A 23,816-nucleotide genomic window follows, 5' to 3' on the forward strand; every position below is an offset into this window, starting at 1 on the left:
CACTTCATGTAACTTCACGGACTATGGGAAAATCCCAAAACAAATGAATAATTATAATAAATAAATAAATATAATATAATAATATAATAAATAATAAATAAACGAACTATGCCCACTACAGGCCTGAGAATGCTACTGCAAATGCAGGTTATAACAGTTCCAATACAATGTATATGTATGTATATGTGTGTGTATGTATGTAGTATGCATGTTTGTATGTATATGTGTAGGTATGTGTATGTGTATGTATGTGCTATATATAAATATATATATATATATATATATATATATATATATATATATATATATATATATATATATGTATATATATATATATATATATATATATATATATATATATATATATATATATATATATATATATATATATATATGTATATATACTGTATGGAATGATCCACATGTGGAATATGCTGTATGTTTGTGTATAGTTATTTTGTTTATACTAGGGGAAACTTCTCATATGGATTTATTTATGTATTTTGTGTCTCATTCTCTAAATCCTAAATGCACTAGTTTATAAAAGCGTTTTTAAAACGTTTTTTTCTTGTGAAAAGGGTGTCATAAGCTTAGGTTTGAGTCACTGCCGATTTTGCAGGTTTTCCCACTTGCAAAGCGTGTAGAAGTCTGTAATTTTATTGCATGACATAAGTATTTGATACATCAGAAAAACAGAACTTAATATTTGGTACAGAAACCTTTGTTTGCAATTACAGAGATCAGACGTTTCCTGTAGTTCTTGACCAGGTTTGCACACACTGCAGCAGGGATTTTGGCCCACTCCTCCATACAGATCTTCTCCAGATCCTTCAGGTTTCGGGGCTGTCGCTGGGCAATACAGACTTTCAGCTCCCTCCAAAGATTTTCTATTGGGTCAGGTCTGGAGACTGGCTAGGCCACTCCAGGACCTTGAAATGCAAGGTCATCCAATAAAATGCAAATTAATTACTTAAAAATCATACAACGTGATTTTCTGGATTTTTTTTTTTTTTTGATTCTGTCACTCACAGTTGAAGAGTACCTATGATAAAAATTACAGACTTCTACATGCTTTGCAAGTGGGAAAACCTGCAAAATCAGCAGTGTATCAAATACTTGTTCTCCCCACTGTATGTATACCAAAAATGATATATATTTTTTTCTTTGTATTACATGATTTATTCTTGGCTGGAAAGTTATTTAGATAATAGACAACAGTGTGTACAAATTAATGATACTATGTCCGCCTTTAGAAAGATTACTTGTGGTGTACCTCAAGGTTCAGTGATTGGTCCAATACTGTTTATTCTTTATATTAATGACATCTGCAATGTAACTGATTTTTTTAGATATGTTTTATTTGCCGATGATACCAATTTGTTTTGCTCTGGTACGAATTTAAGGGAACTTTTGTGTTGTGTAGAAAGGGAGCTGGAAAATCTCAAGACTTGGTTTGATGTCAATAAATTATCTCTAAATATTAAGAAAACAAAATGTATGGTTTTGGGGAATCAAAATGAAAGTGATGGTAATATTAAATTAAAAATATGTAATGTTGATATTGAAAGGGTTTTTGAGACTAAATTCCTTGGGGTTGTCATCGACCAAAAGCTAACATGGAAACAACACATTGAATATATTAAAGGGAAAATTTCAAAATCACTCGCAATCCTGTATAAATCTAGAAATATACTGAATTCCAAGGCCTTGCATTTGATTTACTACTCATTGATTGTTCCCTATTTATCATACTGTGTGGAATTGTGGGGATCCACCTTTAAAACCACCTTAAATGCAATAATAAAACTTCAAAAACGAGCCATACATACCATCAATAAGGCTGATTACTACGCTCACACAGATCCACTTTTTCTAAATTCTCATGTTATTAAATTTTATGATTTGTTTTATTTTAAAATCATGCAAATTATGTTTAAAGCAAAATCAAAAATGCTCCCTGACCCAATACAGAGGTTCTTTTCAATTCAGGAGACTCGTTACAATCTCAGAGGTGTCTGTAATTTCACAGTACAAATGGCTAAAAAAGGTATGAAAAGGAGATGTGTCTCCATCACTGGAGTTAAATTCTGGAATGATACTAACATAAATTTAAAAACATGTCATTCTTTTGTTGTATTTAAGAAAATGGTTTGTAAAGCTATTTTTGAAGCTTATAAGTGCAATTGACCATCTGTCAATGTTTCTTTGCTTTTCTATTGTTTCTTTGCCTTTTGTTGTTTCTTTGCTTTTCTATTCTCTTTTTGGTTTTCTGGAGGTTGGTAGCCAAAAATAGAAAGTTGTTAATATAGGATAGGCTTTTATAAGCAGTTTGCTTCTGCCTATGCCTTTTCAGTTATTGTTCAACACATTTTTCTTTGGTTTAATAGTTAATGCTGTGTACAATGTTTTTTTTGGGGTTGTTTTTGTGTTGCAATGACTGAATAAATTTAATTCATTCATTCATTCATTCATTTACACCTGTACTTTGGGTTATTTGTGTTGTGTAAATTGTAAAGACCAATAACTAAACTAAATGTAATAAAATCGGGGGTCATGTTCTGGGTCTCTGGAAAGATCCTGAAGACAACTTCTGTTGTAATAGAAGCTTTATAAATAAAATTGAATGAACAGCTAAGTAGCTGTGATGTGTCCACCCTGCCCACTTACTACCAGACTCCACCCAGCGCCAGGACACCTCTGGGTGACATCACAGAGGGGGCTTTAGTTTATAAATAAACTTCAGCAGCAGCGTAACGTAACACCATCCATGAATGATCCATGCGCTGCGTCACCCGCCCACGCTGCAGGTTATGTAACGCTGTGGAGGGAGTTTGGTTGCTAGAGGAGGTATTTCTGTCCAGACCGGGGGGGGGGGATTGATGGAGGGGGAGAGGGAGGGAGGGAAGGATGGATGGATGGATGGAAGGATGATGGATGGAAGGATGGATGGATGGATGATGGATGGATGGATGATGGATGGAAGGATGATGGAGGGATGGATGGATGGATGATGGATTGATGGATGGATGGATGGATGATGGATGATGGATGGAAGGATGGATGGGTGGATGATAGATGGGTGGATGGAAGGATGATGGATGGATGATGGAGGGATGGATGGATGGATGGATGGATGGATGGATGATGGATGGATGATAGATGGGTGGATGATAGATGGGTGGATGATAGATGGGTGGATGGAAGGATGATGGATGGATGATGGATGGATGGAAGGATGATGGATGGATGGATGGATGGATGATGGATGGATGGATGGATGGATGGATGATGGATGATGGATGGATGGATGGAAGGATGGATGGATGGATGGATGGATGATGGATGGGTGGATGATAGATGGGTGGATGATAGATGGGTGGATGGAAGGATGATGGATGGATGGATGGATGGATGATGGATGGATGGATGGAAGGATGATGGATGGATGGATGGATGGATGATGGATGGATGGATGGATGGATGGATGATGGATGGATGGATGGATGGATGGATGGATGATGGATGGATGGATGGATGGATGGATGGATGGATGGAAGGATGATGGATGGATGGATGGATGGATGATGGATGGATGGATGGATGGATGGATGGATGGATGGAAGGATGATGGATGGATGGATGGATGATGGATGGATGGATGGATGGATGGATGATGGATGATGGATGGATGGATGGAAGGATGGATGGATGGATGGAAGGATGGATGATGGATGATGGATGGATGATGGATGGATGGAAGGATGATGGATGGATGGTTGGATGATGGAGGGATGGAGGGGGAGAGGGAGGGAGAGAAGGGTGGAGGGATGATGATGAATTGATGATGGATGATTGATTGATTGATTGATGGATGGATGGATGATGGATGGATGGATGATTGATGAATGGATGGATGATTGATGGATGGATGGATGATTGATTGATGGATGGATGGATGATTGATGCTTCATCCAGCATCTTTTCCTTTCATTCATTTTTCCCAGTCTGAGCTGTGCGCTGCTGCCCTCTGGTGGCCGCTGCGCAGCATTACACCCGGACAACACTCGAGTCTTCACCGGCTGGAAACATGAACTAAATATAAAATATAAATGTTCCAGATCTATCAGTCTAGAAAGGTGATAAATCAATCACACATGGGTTAAACTTGATGACCAGATTAGTTTCTGGGTGTTTTTGTCCATTTCTTCATGGAAATGAGTGAAGCCTCATCGACCCAGGAGGAAGCGTCACCCTCAAGACCCAGTTATTCATAAACCCATATTAAACCCAGATGGCCGAGGATGTTTGGCCCAGACCCGGTCCAGACCCGGTCCAGACCCTGGAGCGTTGGGTCGAGATCATCTCACTCAGAACCGGTTATAAAGTGGTCAAGAGATCAGTTTGTTGTCCCAGTACATTAATGGCACTTTTACACTAGTACCTACTCAGTGGGACTCGACTCGCCACGCCTCGTTTGTTTTTAGACACCCAGATGAGAAGTAGGAGGTTGGAGCGAAGCTGCTGTGACGTATTTGATTGTGTGATCTAAACGGAGAAGACAACAACACTAAACATGTAGAACCTGGAGGAGATGATAGATGTGCTGCTGGGTCTGTGACTTCTGTTCCATATCAAGTTAAAACATGAGAGAGAGAGAAGCTTCAAGCGGCGACGCTTTTTTTTTTTTTAGTTTGTTTCGGCGCTGCTGAAAAGTCCGTTGGTAGCTGAGCAGCTATGAAGTGACAGAGCTCCTGGTGGATCTGGTCGTTCCTTATCGCCCGTCTAGATCCCTTTTTAATTCTCTCCTCAGCCACCAGGTTTATGAACATCTGCACCTCAGAGTTGGATCACCAAACAGACTTCTGCTGCTGTTGCTGCTGGAATAAAATGAAAAAGCCACAAGTTGCTCTTTCGCTGATTTCCACCTCCTGACTCAAACGTCTGACGACCCCGTCCCCCGACCAATCGGTGGCCTGTAGTGTGATGATGTCAGATACAGCCGACTCAGCCGCTTAGAACCTCGGCAGAGTAGATACAGAAAAAGTATCTACTCCACCCGCCTCCACCCCTAGTGGAGAAGCGCAAAACCGGGGTGAGGCGAGTCGCGCTGAGTAGGTACTAGTGTAAATGCGCCATAAGAATCCAGATCTCTTTTTGTCTGGCGCCGGAGACCAACCAGACCCGGGAGTGTTGTTGTGCGTCTGCTGGGTGTCGCTCGCACGCGACGGCTGTTGGTCCGAACAATCGGGGGACATTGTTCCTCCTGAGCAGGACAAGAAAGGGAGGGACGAGCTCACGAGAAAGAACAATGGAGGTAAAGAAAGTTGTTTCCTCCTCATTTACTTTAGAACAAAAAGGTGAAGAAGGTGAATAACAATCCGCCGTCGGGAGCCGGAGTTTATCTTTAGGAATGTTTTCATCTGATGGATCCAACCTCATTAAACATGACTTCACCCCCGACGTTATCTGATGGAGAGATCATCCATCCATCCATCCATCCATCCATCGAACAATCCATCCATCCGTCCCTCCATCCATCCATTTATCCACTCATCTATCCATCCACTCGACCACTCATCCACTCATCCATCCATCCATTTATCCACTCATCTATCCATCCAACAATCCATCCATCCATCTGTTGATCTATCATCCACTCGTCCACTCATCCATCCATCCATCCATCCATTTATCCACTCATCCATCCATCCGTCCCTCCATCCATCCGTTTATCCATCCATCCACTGAACTGTTTACAACGACGCCCCTGAACGTTTGACGGGTGAAAGCGCGACATCTGGCGGCCGCCGGGGGAACTGCAGCCGAGCGGACGACCGGAACCCCCTGCGGACCCGTTTGTTTTGGTTTTTTTTTAAACAGAACTTTATTGTAAATATACAAACTCTCAAAGAGGATAATGTACAAATATCAATTTAAATGCAATATGAAAATAAAGGAAAATAAAAATAAAAAATGGGTCAAAAAACAAAAAAACAAGGGGCTCCAAGAATTAGAAGAGTGAAAGAAAGGTGATATGAATAACAAAATGAATTAAGCATTTAAATTCACATAATGGAGCATAGAAAAGGAGAGGAATTATTAAATTAGAATAACAAATAATGAGCATGTCTAGACTTATTTTACTTGCATTTTTGTTTTCTACTCTATTGAGACATGTGAAAAATATCTTTAAATCGTTAATAAAACCCGGGAAGGAGGATTTACAATTTCTCCATCTGGCACAATAAATATGCTACTTACCCAGTAACAAAATAATCCATGAAGAGAATAATATGGCTTAATTCAAAAGGTGGAACATTATTAATTTTAAGAGATATCCAATTGTGTCTGTCTGTCCAGAAACAATGAGACAAAGGACATTGATAAAACAAATGATCCAGAGTTTCTTCATCCTTTTTGCAGAAGGAACATTGATCTTCCTCAAATTTAAATCTTTTTTTAAGAAAATCTGCCACAGGTTAGACCTTTTTCATAATTTTAAAATGTACTTCTTTAACTTTAGGCAAAATAGGCCATTTAATAAATTTGGAATGCGCTTTGTTTAATGTGTTGATATTTACCATGCAAGAATCCTGTCGAATTATCCTTCTGCAAAAATCATGGAACAATTTGGATTTAAAAACATTACAAATAAACTTGTTACCACACTTTTTATCAGTCAGAGTAGATCCTTCTATTAATAGATTTGGTAATACATTTGAAGCTGTATTATACACCAAAAAGTTCTGAATTAGGTGAATTAATGGTAGAGGGATAACGCTACATATTTTCTTCAATTCTCTCTGAGAACAATTGAAATTATATATTTTTTGGAAATATGTACCTGCGGACCCAAACACCGGTCTTGCTGAATTCACTATAAAAGGAGGCCTCAGAGCTCTGAGGGAGAGTTTGTTTATTTCTAATATGATTGATTGGCAGGTAGCTCAGCCAATGGCGAGCCACCATCCGTTCCTCATCCATGATGTCACGCGACTGCGCTGGCGAAGGAGCTGGGGGCCACCGCTAGCCAAAACCGCTCTTCAGACACCAACGAGTCCATCGTGTTTTAGAGTCCGCTGGAATGCAGCCCGCCAAAATAAAAGCTGACTAACTCTTGATCTAATGAAACAAACATTGAATGACTCTGAGGGAATTTAATCAGCGTCCTCCTGGGCCAAGGAGGACAAAGGTCTGAGATGTTATCGGTCTGTTTTTTGTTATTTTGTTCCCTCGCGGCGGACAGCCGCGGTCCGGGCAGCAGCGGCCCGGCGGCCGCCTCTCCGACCAATCAGGGCCGAGCTGATAAGAGGCTGCTGCTGGACAGGAAGTGTTTCATAAGAGCTGGAGAATGTGCTGGAGGGACGTCTGGACCTGATGGATGTTTACGCTGCCGACCCGCCAGAGCCATGACATCGCCTCACTGATGCCCCTTTTCCACCAAACCGGTTCCAGGTTCTGGTTCTGGTTCTGGTTCTGGTTCTGGGCCAGTGCTGAGTTTGGAACCGGGCTTTCTGTTTCCACGGACAAAGAACTGGCTCTGGGCCAGAAGAACTGGTTCCAAGGTAGCAGCAACTCTTTGCTGGTCTAGAGCAGGGGTTGGCAACCCGCGGCTCTAGAGCCACATGCGACTCTTTAGCGCCGCCCTAGTGGCTCCTCGAGATTGAAAAAAAATGTTTGACCTTTTTTTTACTTTTTTTCTCTTTTTCTCTTCCTTTTTCCTTTCCTTTTTAATCTTGACATTTCGACTTTTTTCTCAACATTTAGATTTTTTTCACGAAATTTTGACTATTCTCTCAACATTTCAACTTTTTTTTCGACATTTCGACTTTTTTTTCGACATTTCGACTTTTTTCTCGAAGTGCATAATGGAAAAAAAAATCTTCCCCCAGTTATAACAGAGACGTTTTATAAACTGTAACTGTATAGAGTATAACTGTATAATGTATGTAACTGTATAAAGTATCTTTGGTTATAACTAATATAGAAACATGCAACATGTGTTGTCTTCATTCTAAGGCTTATACAAGACTTTTCATTTTTTGCGGCTCCAGACATATTTGTATTTTGTGTTTTTGTCCAATATGGCTCTTTCAACATTTTGGGTTGCCGACCCCTGGTCTAGAAGAACCGGTTCCAAGGTAGCACCAACTCTTTGCTGGACTAGAGGAAAGAACCGCTTACGTAGCGGAGGGGGCGGAGTTATTAAGACCAACGGCAATAGCAAAACTGGGAGACGGAGACATTTTCAAATAAGAATGAATCTGGATGCAGCAAAGCATCATGGGTCTGAGGAGGAGACAACCTGTCTTTTATGGCGCTTTTCCACTAGTACCTACTCAACGCGCCTCGACTCATCACACCTCGTCCCGCCTCCACTCGCCTTGTCCTCATTTGTTTTTAGACACCCAGAACAGAAGTAGGAGGTTGGAGCGAAGCTGCTGTGACTTATTTAATTGTGTATCTAAACGGAGAAGACAACAACACTAAAGATGTAGAACATGGAGGAGATGATATATGTGCTGCTGGGTCTGTGGCTTGAGTTACATATCAAGTTAAAAATGAGAGTGAGAGAAGCTTCAAGCGGCAACGCTTTTTTTTTAGTTTGTTTGTGTCGGCGCTGATGAAAAATCGGGTTGCCGCCGCGCAAACTCAACGGCAGACCTTGCGCGGCGGCAGCACATACACAATGAATGGGAAAGCCGGCGGCGGCTGCCGTTGGTGACACAGTCATCTGTGTTTACTGGAGCAGGGAAACATCAAAAACATGCAGCACAGCGGCTCTCGAGGATCAGGAATGAGGACCACTGTTGTAGAACGGAGACGATCAAGATGGAAGAAAGAATGATCTTGCTTATTAGCTATAGAACTATAGCCTCCTTTTTCTCAGATGAACATCTGAATTTGTTTAGATATTGATTATTATTTGTGTGTGTATGTGCGTGCGGCGTTCATGTCCGTTACCGCTGTTGAATCTACGTTGCTGAATTGCTGAATCTCGTGCGAACCAGGTACTGACGAGCCTCCGGAGCCTCAGACTGAAAAAAGGTTTTTATTTCAACGTTCAGCAGTTAGAAATGTCACATCTGGCAGGTACAAAACTAAAAAAGAAGATTCTGTACATTTGAACACAGTTGGGTTCCTGGATCCACACCGGATCAGAACCGCCGGACCTCCAGACTCAGAACCGCCACCAAAACTGGGCTTCTACTGCCATCTGGTGGCGGTTCTGTTCACAACGGCCCTGGAGTCCAGTCACGGAGGATACCCGTCCCATCACTCTGCGCACTGCTCAGGTACGAGTCTCGGGTCTAGTCTGGCCCGAGTCTGGAATCCCCTCAAGGCCATATCTCAGGAAAGATGTGGAACCGTCTCAGCCACCAGGACTGAGGTCCAAATCCAAAAGAGAGACTTGGACTCGTCACCGAGACCTGGACTCGTCACCGAGACTTGGACTCGTCAGAGACCTGGACTCGTCAGAGACCTGGACTCGTCAGAGACCTGGACTCGTCAGAGACTTGGACTCGTCACCGAGACTTGGACTCGTCAGAGACCTGGACTCGTCAGAGACCTGGACTCGTCAGAGACCTGGACTCGTCACCGAGACCTGGACTCGTCACCGAGACTTGGACTCGTCACCGAGACCTGGACTCGTCAGAGACTTGGACTCGTCAGAGACTTGGACTCGTCAGAGACCTGGACTCGTCACCGAGACCTGGACTCGTCACAGAGACTTGGACTCGTCAGAGACCTGGACTCGTCAGAGACCTGGACTCGTCAGAGACCTGGACTCGTCACAGAGACTTGGACTCGTCAGAGACTTGGACTCGTCACCGAGACTTGGACTCGTCAGAGACTTGGACTCGTCAGAGACTTGGACTCGTCACCGAGACCTGGACTCGGCACCGAGACTTGGACTCGTCAGAGACCTGGACTCGTCAGAGACCTGGACTCGTCACCGAGACTTGGATTCGTCACCGAGACCTGGACTCGTCAGAGACTTGGACTTGTCACCGAGACTTGGACTCGTCACCGAGACTTGGATTCGTCACCGAGACCTGGACTCGTCAGAGACTTGGACTCGTCACCGAGACTTGGACTCGTCAGAGACCTGGACTCGTCAGAGACCTGGACTCGTCAGAGACCTGGACTCGTCAGAGACCTGGACTCGTCAGAGACTTGGACTCGTCAGAGACTTGGACTCGTCACCGAGACTTGGACTCGACCGAGACTTGGACTCGGGTCAGAGACTTGGACTCGTCAGAGACTTGGACTCGTCAGAGACCTGGACTCGACCGAGACCTGGACTCGTCACCGAGACCTGGACTCGTCACCGAGACCTGGACTCGTCACGAGACCTGGACTCGTCACCGAGACCTGGACTCGTCACAGAGACCTGGACTCGTCAGAGACCTGGACTCGTCAGAGACCTGGACTCGTCAGAGACCTGGACTCGTCAGAGACCTGGACTCGTCACAGAGACCTGGACTCGTCACAGAGACCTGGACTCGTCAGAGACCTGGACTCGTCAGAGACCTGGACTCGTCAACGAGACCTGGACTCGGCAGAGACTTGGACTCGGCAGAGACCTGGACTCGTCAACGAGACCTGGACTCGGCAGAGACTTGGACTCGGCAGAGACCTGGACTCGTCACCGAGACCTGGACTCGGCAGAGACTTGGACTCGGCAGAGACTTGGACTCGGCAGAGACCTGGACTCGTCACCGAGACCTGGACTCGTCAGAGACTTGGACTCGTCAGAGACTTGGACTCGTCAGAGACCTGGACTCGTCAGAGACTTGGACTCGTCAGAGACTTGGACTCGTCAGAGACCTGGACTCGTCAGAGACCTGGACTCGTCAGAGACTTGGACTCGGCACAGAGACTTGGACTCGTCAGAGACCTGGACTCGTCAGAGACCTGGACTCGTCACCGAGACCTGGACTCGTCACCGAGACCTGGACTCGTCACCGAGACCTGGACTCGTCAGAGACCTGGACTCGTCAGAGACCTGGACTCGTCAGAGACTTGGACTCGTCAGAGACCTGGACTCGTCACCGAGACCTGGACTCGTCAGAGACTTGGACTCGTCAGAGACCTGGACTCGTCACAGAGACCTGGACTCGTCAGAGACTTGGACTCGTCAGAGACCTGGACTCGTCAGAGACCTGGACTCGTCAGAGACCTGGACTCGTCAGAGACCTGGACTCGTCACCGAGACCTGGACTCGTCAGAGACCTGGACTCGTCAGAGACCTGGACTCGTCAGAGACCTGGACTCGTCACCGAGACCTGGACTCGTCAGAGACCTGGACTCGTCAGAGACCTGGACTCGTCAGAGACTTGGACTCGTCAGAGACTTGGACTCGTCACCGAGACCTGGACTCGTCAGAGACCTGGACTCGTCAGAGACCTGGACTCGTCAGAGACTTGGACTCGTCAGAGACCTGGACTCGTCAGAGACCTGGACTCGTCAGAGACCTGGACTCGTCAGAGACCTGGACTCGTCAGAGACCTGGACTCGTCAGAGACCTGGACTCGTCAGAGACTTGGACTCGTCAGAGACTTGGACTCGTCAGAGACCTGGACTCGTCGGAGACCTGGACTCGTCAGAGACTTGGACTCGTCAGAGACCTGGACTCGTCGGAGACCTGGACTCGTCACGGAGACCTGGACTCGTCAGAGACCTGGACTCGTCAGAGACTTGGACTCGTCAGAGACCTGGACTCGTCAGAGACTTGGACTCGTCAGAGACTTGGACTCGTCACCGAGACTTGGACTCGTCAGAGACTTGGACTCGTCAGAGACCTGGACTCGTCAGAGACCTGGACTCGTCGGAGACCTGGACTCGTCACGGAGACCTGGACTCGTCAGAGACTTGGACTCGTCGGAGACCTGGACTCGTCAGAGACCTGGACTCGTCAGAGACCTGGACTCGTCAGAGACTTGGACTCGTCAGAGACCTGGACTCATCACCGAGACCTGGACTCGTCAGAGACCTGGACTCATCACCGAGACCTGGACTCGTCACCGAGACTTGGACTCGTCACCGAGACTTGGACTCGTCACCGAGACTTGGACTCGTCACCGAGACCTGGACTCGTCAGAGACTTGGACTCGTCAGAGACCTGGACTCGTCACAGAGACCTGGACTCGTCAGAGACTTGGACTCGTCAGAGACCTGGACTCGTCAGAGACCTGGACTCGTCAGAGACCTGGACTCGTCAGAGACCTGGACTCGTCAGAGACTTGGACTCGTCAGAGACCTGGACTCGTCAGAGACCTGGACTCGTCAGAGACCTGGACTCGTCAGAGACTTGGACTCGGCACCGAGACTTGGACTCGGCACCGAGACTTGGACTCGGCAACGAGACCTGGACTCGTCAGAGACCTGGACTCGTCACAGAGACCTGGACTCGTCAGAGACTTGGACTCGTCACGAGACCTGGACTCGTCAGAGACTTGGACTCGTCACCGAGACCTGGACTCGTCAGAGACTTGGACTCGTCACGAGACCTGGACTCGTCAGAGACTTGGACTCGTCACGAGACCTGGACTCGTCAGAGACTTGGACTCGGCACTGAGACCTGGACTCGTCACTGAGACCTGGACTCGTCACTGAGACCTGGACTCGTCAGAGACCTGGACTCGTCAGAGACCTGGACTCGTCACTGAGACCTGGACTCGTCAGAGACCTGGACTCGTCAGAGACCTGGACTCGTCAGAGACTTGGGATCACACGACTGGAGTCCAGTTTCCTACTCGAGTCTGGGTTCTGAGGCCGAAACGCCGAAGACGGACTGGACTCAGAGGGCCCGGTACCTTACCAGGGGGGCCGTTGCCCCGGAAACGGTTCTGAAACCAGACCATGAAGCCACAGAGACCCGGTTGAGACCGGAACCAGGAAGCGGAGCTCAGCTTGCAGACCGGACCGGGTCTGACCTCAAAACATAAAGTAGAAACAACAAAGATGCAGATTTCTGCTGTAACGGGGACAAGAGGACCTGCAGGTCTGGATCTGGACCCTGGTGGTCTGTGGATCCAGGGAGAACCAAACGTCCTCCAGCTTCGTCGTCTCCTGGTTCCAGTCCACAGCCGGGTCCTACGGCTCAGGTTCTCCCCAGGTTCCTTTGGTCCAAGCTCAGCTTTTAAACGTTCTCTCCGACCCAGGGGGGGGTTCTGGTGCTACATGGGGCCCCCGGTCACGTGTCCACGCTGATCTGGAGCCAGTTTTCCGGTTGGGTCCAACTGCTGACCTGAGCCTCAAGAGTTCCTGTTGGCACGTCAACAGCTGCTGTTAATTAATACTGATAAGAAACGTTTGTCCACCGATCAATACTGCCGGCTCACGGCTCCCCGATCCATCGCCCGTCGGAGGTCATGGAACCGGAACTGGATCCCGTGGGACGCCTTCAGGACCTGGACCTGCAGAAGCACTTGTGCGTTAGCGTCAGGACCGGCCTGGTCCCCGTCTCTCACAGCGTGGCCAGGACCCGGGAGAAGGAGACGACCAGGGACAGGGCGGTCTGGCCCACGCCGAGCACCAGCGCCTCCAGCGGCGCCATGTCCTTCCCGGCGACGCGGTAGACGCCGGCCACCGCCGCGCCTGAGGACCAAACACAGACACGGGTTACCCTGGATTCACACTGACTGCGTTTACATGCAGTCAATAACCCTTTTAAAACCCGAATATTGGCAATAACCCGAATTTGCACGGCCATGTAAACACCAATAACCCCTTTAAATAACCCGAATTTGCTCATATTCCGGTTTTTAAAAACCCGAATATGAGCCCTGGGTTACTCCTTTTAAAACCTGAATATTGGGTCATGTAAACGCCAAACGGGATATCCCCATCAAACGGAACAGGAATTTGTTTTCTGCGAATGCTCTGTTCGCAAGGAATCTTGGTCTTTTGAGTCCAGGAAGTTCTTATAAACACGGAGAAATGCAAGACCAGGAGGAGACTAATCACTTCATAAATGTAATGAAGGATATGAACATTTCGCGAAGCAGCATTTGTTTTGAATTTGGATACAGGAAGAAGAAGCGGAAATGACCCTAAATTGCGTCATGATGTTCTCGTTGCGTCGCTGGTTTGATCCAGATATTCCAAATGATTAATTACCATGTATACAGGGATAACCCTGTTTGCTCACGCATGGAAACGGAATATTCCGAATGTTTCAGTAACCGAATTATTAGCAATAACCCGAAATTTTGACTGCATGTAAACGTAGTCAAAGAAAGCGCCATAGTCGTCCGGCTGCCATTCATTTTCTATGAAAGCGCGCGTCGAGAGGTGGCGGGAGCAACCCGTCCAGAGCGTCAATTTGAAGTTGAAAAAACTCAACTTTATGTAAATGAGCAGCAGCGCTGCCGAGACAGCGTCCAATCACAGACTGGGATTCCCGAAGCGAGAAGCCTCAATGCAGATTGTGCTTTCATTCACAAACACAAACGTACACTCATTCACATGCACACATGAGCAGAGCTGTGCACTAACGAACTTATTTTATCAGGAATTCATATATTTCATCCAGCAAACTGACATTTTTGCTGATTTGACTGACGTTTTTACCTGAACTGCTCATCTGAAACACATAACTGAGTGTATACAGTATAATATATATATATATATATATATATATATATATATATTAAGATTTGCCAGACTTCTGCTCTTTACCGTCCTGCGGTAGCCGGCTCTTCTTCTCTGAATCTCCGTTGCCGTGGTTACCACCTGGCAGTTGATCCAGCTCAATGATATTAAAGTTATCAGGCAATTTGACTGAACTCGTTTTCTAGGTGTAGATTATCACTTTTAACCTACACTTGCCAGCCAATCAGAATCGAGTATTCACAGACACACACAGACCGTGGTATAACGGTGAGTAACATCCTCAAAATCCCTAAGAAGATATATATTTATATATACACAAGCCAGCAGAGATAATTTTAAATGCTTCCCGTGCCCGGATTTCTCCTTTTCTCTCTAAAAATCTGTTTTGCGGCGCAGTATCAGATCAGTGTTAGCTTAACTCTGTTAATAAGCTGATTTATTGAGGTATAAGTATGCTGACATTCATCCTGCAGAGGCAGTGACGGGATTAGTATCTTACCTGAATGCATTAAGTGACGGGAGCATTATTTGATAGGACGTTACTGGACTATCAAATTATGCTACCCCTGAAATATTGATTTAAAAATGGAAGAATTGGGATGTTGAGTATTTGATCCTTCAAAATACACAACCCATGACATGAATTGCATTACACTTTGTGAACATTATATGATAAAGAGAAGAAAATCCATTCTATCGCTTTACTTGATATTCATTCAGTCATTGGCCTTTATTTAACCAGGCAGGTCATTAAGAACATTATTATTTACAATGACGGCCTGGCAAGCGACAAGGACCATTTGGGGGAAAAGGAAGTGGGTTGGGGAGTAAAACACAGTAAAATTGTAGCTCTGCAAACAGAACAGAACAGAACAGAACACCGTAACAGCTGATGTCAGAGACTCACTGGTGACGACGGCGCCGGACAGCGCCGCCAGGAAGCCCCCACTGACCAGCACCAGCGTGATGAGGCGACCCCACTTGTGGCGCTGCAGCAGGACCAGCATCAGCAGCCCCGCGGCGCCGTGGACGAACAGCGAGGAGAAGAGACACCACAGGAACACCCAGTACCACATCTCTGGGGGGACAAGGAGACGGGGGTCAGGAACCTGGACCAGGTCTGGAGCTGAAACTGGGTCTAACTGCAGCTTGAAACTGAGTTTAACTGCAGCTTTAAACCGAGTCTAACTGCAGCTTTAAACTGTTTAAACTGAGTCTAACTGCAGCTTTAAAGCGGCACTATGTAACTTTTCCACCTTTAATCATTTCCAGAGTCATTGTGATGGTACATCAACTTCCAACAGGTTTAAAGACACCTCTGTCATGGTCTGGGGGGGTCTGTATCGCCTTCACTTGCACTATGTAACTTTGAGGAGCATGGTAGGAACCCTGCCACACTAAAAAACTACAAATCTTTACGGCTTTGACTGCTTTACGGCATACGTCACTTCCCCCTCCTTCCCGATTCGCAGTCGAGACGAAAATGGGCGGGGCTTGGAGCGCAGGGCTCCGCAGAAGGTGGTAACCCGTTGCTCTGTTGTGGCTGCAGCAGCTCCACACAACAGATATGGGGAAAAGACCCTAATGGTTTAACTTTTCACCGGTTTCCTGCTTGGAGGAAGAACCACGGAGGCCAAGTATCTGATATAACAGAGTAAAAGAGTGAAAGAGTCGTCGGGCTCGGTTGGATCGCGGCTGTAACGACCAAACAACTTCCACACAGTACCACAAACACTCACACAGACTGGGTCGGATCAAAACCCGGGTTTTATTCCCACTTCTCCAGCTAAACGCAGTTGCTGGCCAGCTCTCTGCGGTGCAATTAACCCCAGTCTTCAGATAAAACTAGTTTGTTGAGGAAAAAATATTAACTCTTATTTGTAGCTGCAGAGGAAAAAAATTATCTCACGAGGAAACCAAAAATATTGCTCACGCCTCGGAGCCTCTTCACCATAATATAGCAATCAAAAAAAAGAAAAGAGAAGTAAGAGGGATACAAAACATGTACTGTATGTTGTACTATTATACAAATTTATTGAAACACATGGCGAGTCAAACATTTACCAAAGCAGCTGCCAAACACTGGCAGTAAATCCTTTCTAAAGAGTGCAGCTCCGACGAGCAGCTCCATTCTTTAGTAGGGATTTCATATGGATCCAGACCGTTAATAATCATTATTTTCTCCATATACCGCTCCCTGGGTTCCTTGTTTAAGGTATCCTGGTAAATTCCAGTTCCTTTCCAGCAGTTTAACATCTTTTGGTTGCGTTCCGTCTGTTCACTTGGTGAAACAGAAAAGTCCGTCCCGTCTTCATTCTCTATCACGGGACAGGAGTTTCTGGCAGTACGCGCTGGTGCTCATGGGAAACGTAGTGTTCTTTCTGGTAAAGCACTACTGCTTTTGTCCAAAAGATGCCGCCAAACTCAACAAAAGCTGAAAGTTCCGTTGTGCTGCTTTAAACTGTTTAAACTGAGTCTAACTGAAGGTTTAAACTGAGTCTAACTGCAGCTTTAAACTGTTTAAACTGAGTCTAACTGCAGCTTGAAACTGAGTTTAAATGCAGCTTTTAAGCTGATTAAACTGAGTGTAAATGCAGATTTTAAACTGAGTCTAATGGTGCTTTTCCACCAGCACCAACTCATCTCTCCTCCACTCGGTTTGGTTCTTAACGTTCTAACGTGCCAGGTACTTTTCTGTTTCTACTCTGCTGAGGTTCTAAGCGGCTGAGTCGGGCTGTGATGTCATCACACAACAGGCCACCGATTGGTCGGGGGGTTGGAGTCAGACGTCTGAATCAGGATGTGACATCAGAGAAAGAGCGACTCTGACGGCGGCTTCTTGTTCATTTTATTCCACCAGCAACGGCAGCAGAAGTCTGTTTGGTGATCCAACTCTGAGGTGCAGATGTTCATAAACCTGGTGCTGAGGAGAGAATTAAAAAGGGATCTAGACGGGCGATAAGGAACGACCAGATCTACCAGGAGCTCTGTCACTTCATAGCTGCTCAGCTACCAACGGACTTTTCAGCAGCGCAGAGACAAACTAAAAACATTAAAAAGCGTTGGCGCTTGAAGCTTCTCTACAGAACAGTATTAGGGCCATGCAGGACAAAAAAAATATTTGAGAGGGAAAGATTCTTTTTTCATTATGCATTTAAAAAAAAAAGTCGAAATGTTGAGAAAAAAGTCAAAATGTCGAGATTAATGTTGAAACACAATTTCGATAAAAAAGTCGACTTTTTTCTCAAAATGTTTTCTTCCAACACCAGTCCAGAACCAGCTCGGGACCGGATCCAACACCAGTCCAGAACCAGTCTGGGGTCGGGTGAAAACAAACCATCCAAATTCTGAGTTGAAGCCAACATGGCAGTAATGGTCATGCACCAGGATCTGGATCCAGACCTGATTTTTCACCTTAAACTGTGATAAAGACCTTTAATGTTCATAAATACGAAGCGTTAGATGATTCTGATTCTCCTCCTCCTTTTCCTCCTCCTCCTCTGACTAAATATCGTCGTCAACGAACCTTTATCACCTGAGGAAAACGAGACGCAACAAAAATGCTGGTCATGTGACAATAACGATAATTAAATATATAATGCAATATTGTAGAGGATTAAAAACCAGACTAAAATGTAGATTACAAAATAAAGATGGCAGCAACCCAGTAAACGGTGGTCAAGAGCAGAGACGATTTATTTAATAAATTGCTTGGAGGACCTGGAAATAATTTGAAATAACAGATGGCAAGAAACATAAAAACTGTGAACTTTTCAAAGTTGTAAGTTTGTTTTTCTTCCAGTAGACGTAACTTCCCGACCGCCCCCCTATCCAATCAGAACCTTCCCAACCCCCAGACAGAATTGGATAAAGCCGATCAAACGTGTTTTCCATGTAAACCTCAATTCAGAATTACTATTTCCATGTAAAATCGAAGGAAAATAGTTGAATTATGAATTATTTAATTCGGAATAATTAATTCCGAATTAAAAAACATCATGTAACCGTGGCTAATGTCCATGTTTTCAGTAGTTTCCTCTGGTTTAGTTTTTAAACCAGTTTAGTCTTTAGATCTTTGCATCCACTTTCCTACATGCGTGGAAAAGAAAACCCAATGTGTCGTTGAAAAAGAAAAAGATGGGGAGAAATGCGGAAAAATAAATATGTTGTAAACTCAAATGAGAGTCTTCTGTATCTGGAATGAATGTATTCTCTCCTCCTCCTCCTCCTCCTCTTCACTTATTGATCCGGCTGTGAGCCGAGCGGAGAGAGATGTGACAGCACGGCGAGACAATAGCCGTTTGTGCTGCTCGGCTGAGCGCTGACAGAGGACCAGACAGGACCGGACCGGACCGGGTCCAGCAGGACCACAGAACCTGGACCGGGTCCAGCAGGACCACAGAACCTGGACCGGACCGGACTCCTGCGGGACCCGAGGTCCCGATGAGAGCAGGACGCAACATTTCACTTCTAATTAATTTAAGAATAATGAAGCTGCAGAGGAAACGACCTCATAAGCAGTAAGTAGGTTACAGCCAGGCGATGCTCGGAGTCGACTAAAAGTCTAAGCATTTTAGTCACAATTGTCCATTTTAGTCTAGTTTTAGTCAAATATTGTATTTAGCCAAACCCATTTTACAATTCAAACAAGGTTATCTTATTATTATATTATTGTTACCTTATAGACTCAAGAATACATTCATTTCAGATACAGAAGAATCTCATTTGAGTTTACAACATATTTATTTTTCCACATTTCTCCCCATCTTTTTCTTTTTCCACGACACATTGGGTTTTCTTTTCCACATCTATGAAGGAAAGTGGATCCAAAGATCTAAAGACTAAACTGGTTTAAAGACTAAACCAGAAGAAACTACTGAAAACATGGACATTGGCCACGGTTACATGATGTTTTTTTAATTCGGAATTAATTATTCCGAATTAAATAATTCCGAATTAAACTATTTTCCTTCGAGTTTACATGGAAATAGTAATTCTGAATTGAGGTTTACATGGAAAACACGTTTGATCGGCTTTATCCAATTCCGCTTAAGGTCTGGGGTTGGGAAGGTTCTGATTGGATAGGGCGGCGGACTGGAAGTTACGTCTACCGGAAGAAAAACAAACTTACAACTTTGAAAAGCTCACAATTTTTATGTTTCTTGCCATCTGTTCTTTTAATTATTTCCAGGTCCTCCAAGCTATTTATTAAATAAATTGTCTCTGCTCTTGACCACCGTTTACTGCGTGCTACCATCTTTATTTTGTAATCTACATTTTAGTCGTCCCGTTGCGTCCCGTTTTCCTCAGGTGATAGAGGTTCATTGACGACGATATTTAGTCATAATTTTCGTTGACGAAAGCAACTTTACTCCTAACGAGTCTGTTATGTGGAAACAGTTTTGAATATGAATCTTTAAGAAACACCAAGACAACCGTAGTCCCACAGGGACCAGTTCTGGGGCTCCTGCTCCTGTTCCAGACTCTCCATCATCTTGAGGTCTCTTGTCACAGCTTATGCAGATGATACCTAGATCTACGTTGAACTCTCATGATTAGGATCCTTTTTTTATTTTGTAATCTACATTTTAGACTGGCTTTTATTCGTCTACGATATTGCATTATATATTTAATTATCGTTATCGTCACATGACCAGCATTTTCGTTGCGTCTCGTCTCGTTTTCCTCAGGTGATAAAGGTTCGTTGACGACGATATTTAGTCATAATTTTCGTTGACGAAAGTAGCTCCACCCAGAAGCTCTGGTCCTGTTGTGACTGCAGAAGTGAAACCAGCAGCGTCTATCAGACAGGAAGTGGTTATTCTGAGGTCCCCTCGCCTCGGAGGAGCTAACGACGTCCTCGCCGCCACTGGGCGACGCGGGCGCAGAGTCTGGCCTGCAGCTCGTTACGCTGCAGCTCAGCTTCCTGTCAGCGCTCCGCAGCATCCTGCTGAGTCAGCGGCCGTTTCTCAACACAGGAAGTGGGCCGAAGACTCTGAAGACACTTCCTGCTCAGGCCGGTGGCTCCAACGCTCCTAAAGCTCGGGTCGACGCGACAGAATCAGCCGCGTTGCTGGGAATCCTCCCCGAAACGCAGATCTGATCTGTAATCTGATTATTCTCCAGGTGGGTGTGATGTCACCTCGCAGGAAACCAGATCCCAGAATCCATCGAGGCCAACCCAGAATCCTTTGCAGGGCTCATTCAGCATTATTAACACCCTAATCTGCCATAATATTTTCAAAATAAGAGCGCTGACTCCCCGTCAGGGCTTCATTCACACTTCAAGTTCACTGAATTAAATGTCTTGATGCATAAGCAGCTGTCACTCAAGAGAGCCACGCCCCTAAAGAAGCGTACATTTGTAGTTATCTTTAACCGTTTTACAAAGTATAACGTGTTTATTTCTGTTGTAAAGTTGGACGTTTTGTCATGGAGGTCGAGCCACCGGCGGCTCCGGACCCCTGATGGTCAGCAGAGGAACTGCAGCTTCTCTGACGTCCACGTTGGCTTCAGTTATGGACAGTGTTGTGCTAGTTACTGAAAAATAGTAACTAGTTACTGTTACTTCATTAAAAAGTAACTCAATTAGTAACTCAGTTACTTAGACCAAAAAGTAATGCGTTACTATGAAAAGTAACTTTTTAGTTACTTTAAAAAAAAACATTATTTTAAATGCTCCCATTTAATGCCCCTCTAGACTTCATTTCAGCAGGTAGTGTATGGATTTGCATTGTGCATCGTGTTCTGCAATCTAAATCTAAAATCTAAAATCTAAATCTAAAACAGTCTCCCTGCTTCTTCACTTCCTGTGTCAATAACGTTGGTTGCTTAGCAACGATGCTGAGACGGCCAATGAGCTTCAGCAGCAGCTCAAGAACGGGACCCTTTGATGAATCGGTCATTACAGTCTCAGATATAATCCATGGTGGCATGTCGGTTTATAAGAATCTTTTTGCCCAGAAGAAAAAAGAGCGACAACAACGACCCATAACTATTTTCTTTTCTCGAAAAACACTCCTGGCTTTAGGAGAAAAAGACGCTACAGAGTCGGGATGCAGCGGCTCTGAAGAGCAGAGGACGTGCGAGGCGGTGCCGGGTTCTTTTTGGAACGTAACCCCTGCGAAAAACGAGGGATTACTGTAATGACAATATCTCCACGTTGCGAAACTCGCCTTCTCTTGGCTCGCCATGACTGTCATGTTTTTGAATGCACATACACTACGTTTCCTCTGGTCTCCGTGTGTCGGGGAAAAAAAGCTTCACTCTAGCTGGCCAGAAATAACGGACTAATGCACCGTTTGGTAACGGTAATTGCGTTACTGAATTTAAAAAGTAATGCGTTAGAGTATTAGTTACCGCCAAAACTAACGGTGTTACTGTAACGCGTTACTAAATTACGGGTTAGTTCAGCGGCTTCAAATGCTATCAGTCCACTGAATAGGAATTTATCATGTGTAATCAGCCTGATTGTGTGCACCCCTGATAATACATAAGGCTCTCACACACTAACCCACCCACGCACCAGTCCCAAAGACCTACTACACCTGAAGAACACAGGTAAACACTGCATTTAATGCAGTAATAGCAACAAGAACAACAATTTTAATATTAATAATAGTCATTATCATCATCGTTATGATACAGTATATGAAGAAATAGATACATTATATATAAAATAAATAAATTAAAATAAAATGAGAAGGCAATACCACTAGAGGCAACTACATGGTTTATTGAGGTTGGAATATAGTGAGTTTTTAAAGAGATGTAACGAATTAAGTTTTACAGTATCCCATCTACTCACACCGTTCAAGACTCTGATTACACATGATACATTCCTATGATAAATTCCTATTCCGTGGACTGATAGCATTTGAAACGGGTGGTTAGTTCAAACACTATGGAGCTATATCGATTAATCCGAATAAATTAGAAAATAATGAACACAAATGAAGGAGCCCTCATCATGATGCTCCCTCCCCCGGGAGCCTGGACCGTCCCAGACCCCAGGACCCCCCAGGTTCCGGGACCAGAGCTCCGGGCCGGACTGATGCGGCAGCGGGGTCGGTGCGCTTTAACGTGCACGAGCGGAACCGGCGGCGGGCGCGGCCCCGCGGCCCTGCGCGGCCCCGCGGGGCTCGTACCTGTGAAGTGCTCCAGCGTGGCTCCCTGCACCCACAGACTCAGCACCTGCTGCACCGACAGGTTCACGGAGAAGTCCCGGCTCGGCGCCATGCCGCGGTCCGGGCGGGTCCGGGACGGTCCGGGACGGTCCGCTCCGGTCCGGGGCAGGTCTAACCCACCCCCACTACCGGTCCGGGTCTGCCCGGGTCCTCCTCGGCGGTGCGGGCTCCATGGCGGGGATGATCACGCTCCGTCCTGCATCAGCTGGCAGCGACGCGGCTCTTAAAGGGCCAGCGTCCCTTTAACCAGGGGGGGGGGGCGTGACGTCGGGGGTGAAATGGTGACGTAGGAACACCGGGACCGATGTTAATATTCTCTCTGGGATGCTGATGCAGGGCCGGTTCTAGAAAATGATGATTAGGGCTACATCTCAGATCAGAGGGGGTGCACATGCCTGGCACGTTATTCAACACTAAATTATGCATTTTCCCATAATTTCAAGCGAAATGATAATAGCAAAACAAGAATATTTAAAGTGTATTTCAAATGCTTTATTGCAGCAATATTGCTGCAGAACAAAGAAAATGCTACATTTAGTCTGGGCTACCTCACCCATCAGACAATCTAGCAACAGAAAATAAAACAGAGAAAAATAAATAACAAAAATAAATATAACTATAAATATAAACTTGCTGGGGTGGTTGTGCTTGAACCACTTCCGAATATCCATCGTTACTTTGTGTTAACGGTGCAGCAGAGAGCAGCGTCCTGCTGGTGCAGGTACATTAACTGCACGCTGGACGCAGATGAGTGACGTACACTGGCTGATTTATGGTTCCGCGTTACACCAACGCCATTGCTGAAAATAAAGTAACGTTGCAAACAGAAACAAACGCCGTTGCAAATAAAAGGAAACGCCGCTGCAAATAAAATAAACGCTTTGCAAATAAAATAAATGCTCCAAATAAAAACAAACCCCGCTGCAAATAAAATAAACCCCGCTCAAATAAAAAAAAAATGAAGACGAAGAGGACGTAAGTGAAAAGGAAAAAATAAGAAGAGCGAGG

The 23,816-nt window shown here is 45.4% G+C and overlaps 1 protein-coding gene across 1 annotated transcript; it reads right to left on the bottom strand.

Moving 5' to 3' along the window:
* Positions 1-13,075: 13,075 nt before the first annotated feature.
* tmem170b (transmembrane protein 170B) lies at positions 13,076-23,003 on the bottom strand. Its single transcript, XM_061741253.1, has 3 exons — positions 22,770-23,003; positions 15,530-15,700; positions 13,076-13,605 (listed from the first exon to the last, which is right to left on the bottom strand). The coding sequence occupies exons 1-3, from the start codon at positions 22,858-22,860 to the stop codon at positions 13,475-13,477; spliced, it is 393 nt and encodes a 130-aa protein (XP_061597237.1). The 5' UTR covers positions 22,861-23,003; the 3' UTR covers positions 13,076-13,474.
* Between the last annotated feature and the right edge of the window lie 813 nt (positions 23,004-23,816).

This window comes from Cololabis saira, chromosome 15 (genome assembly GCF_033807715.1).
Source record: "Cololabis saira isolate AMF1-May2022 chromosome 15, fColSai1.1, whole genome shotgun sequence".
Lineage (NCBI taxonomy): Eukaryota > Metazoa > Chordata > Actinopteri > Beloniformes > Belonidae > Cololabis > Cololabis saira.

Coding starts and splice junctions, on each gene's coding strand:
- tmem170b (XM_061741253.1), bottom strand. CDS start 22,860: ATGGCGCCGAGCCGGGACTTCTCCGTGAACCTGTCGGTGCAGCAGGTG. Junction 15,701..22,769: donor CACGCTGGAGCACTTCACAG/GTACGAGCCCCG, acceptor TTGTCCCCCCAG/AGATGTGGTACTGGGTGTTC. Junction 13,606..15,529: donor GTCCGGCGCCGTCGTCACCA/GTGAGTCTCTGA, acceptor TTTGGTCCTCAG/GCGCGGCGGTGGCCGGCGTC.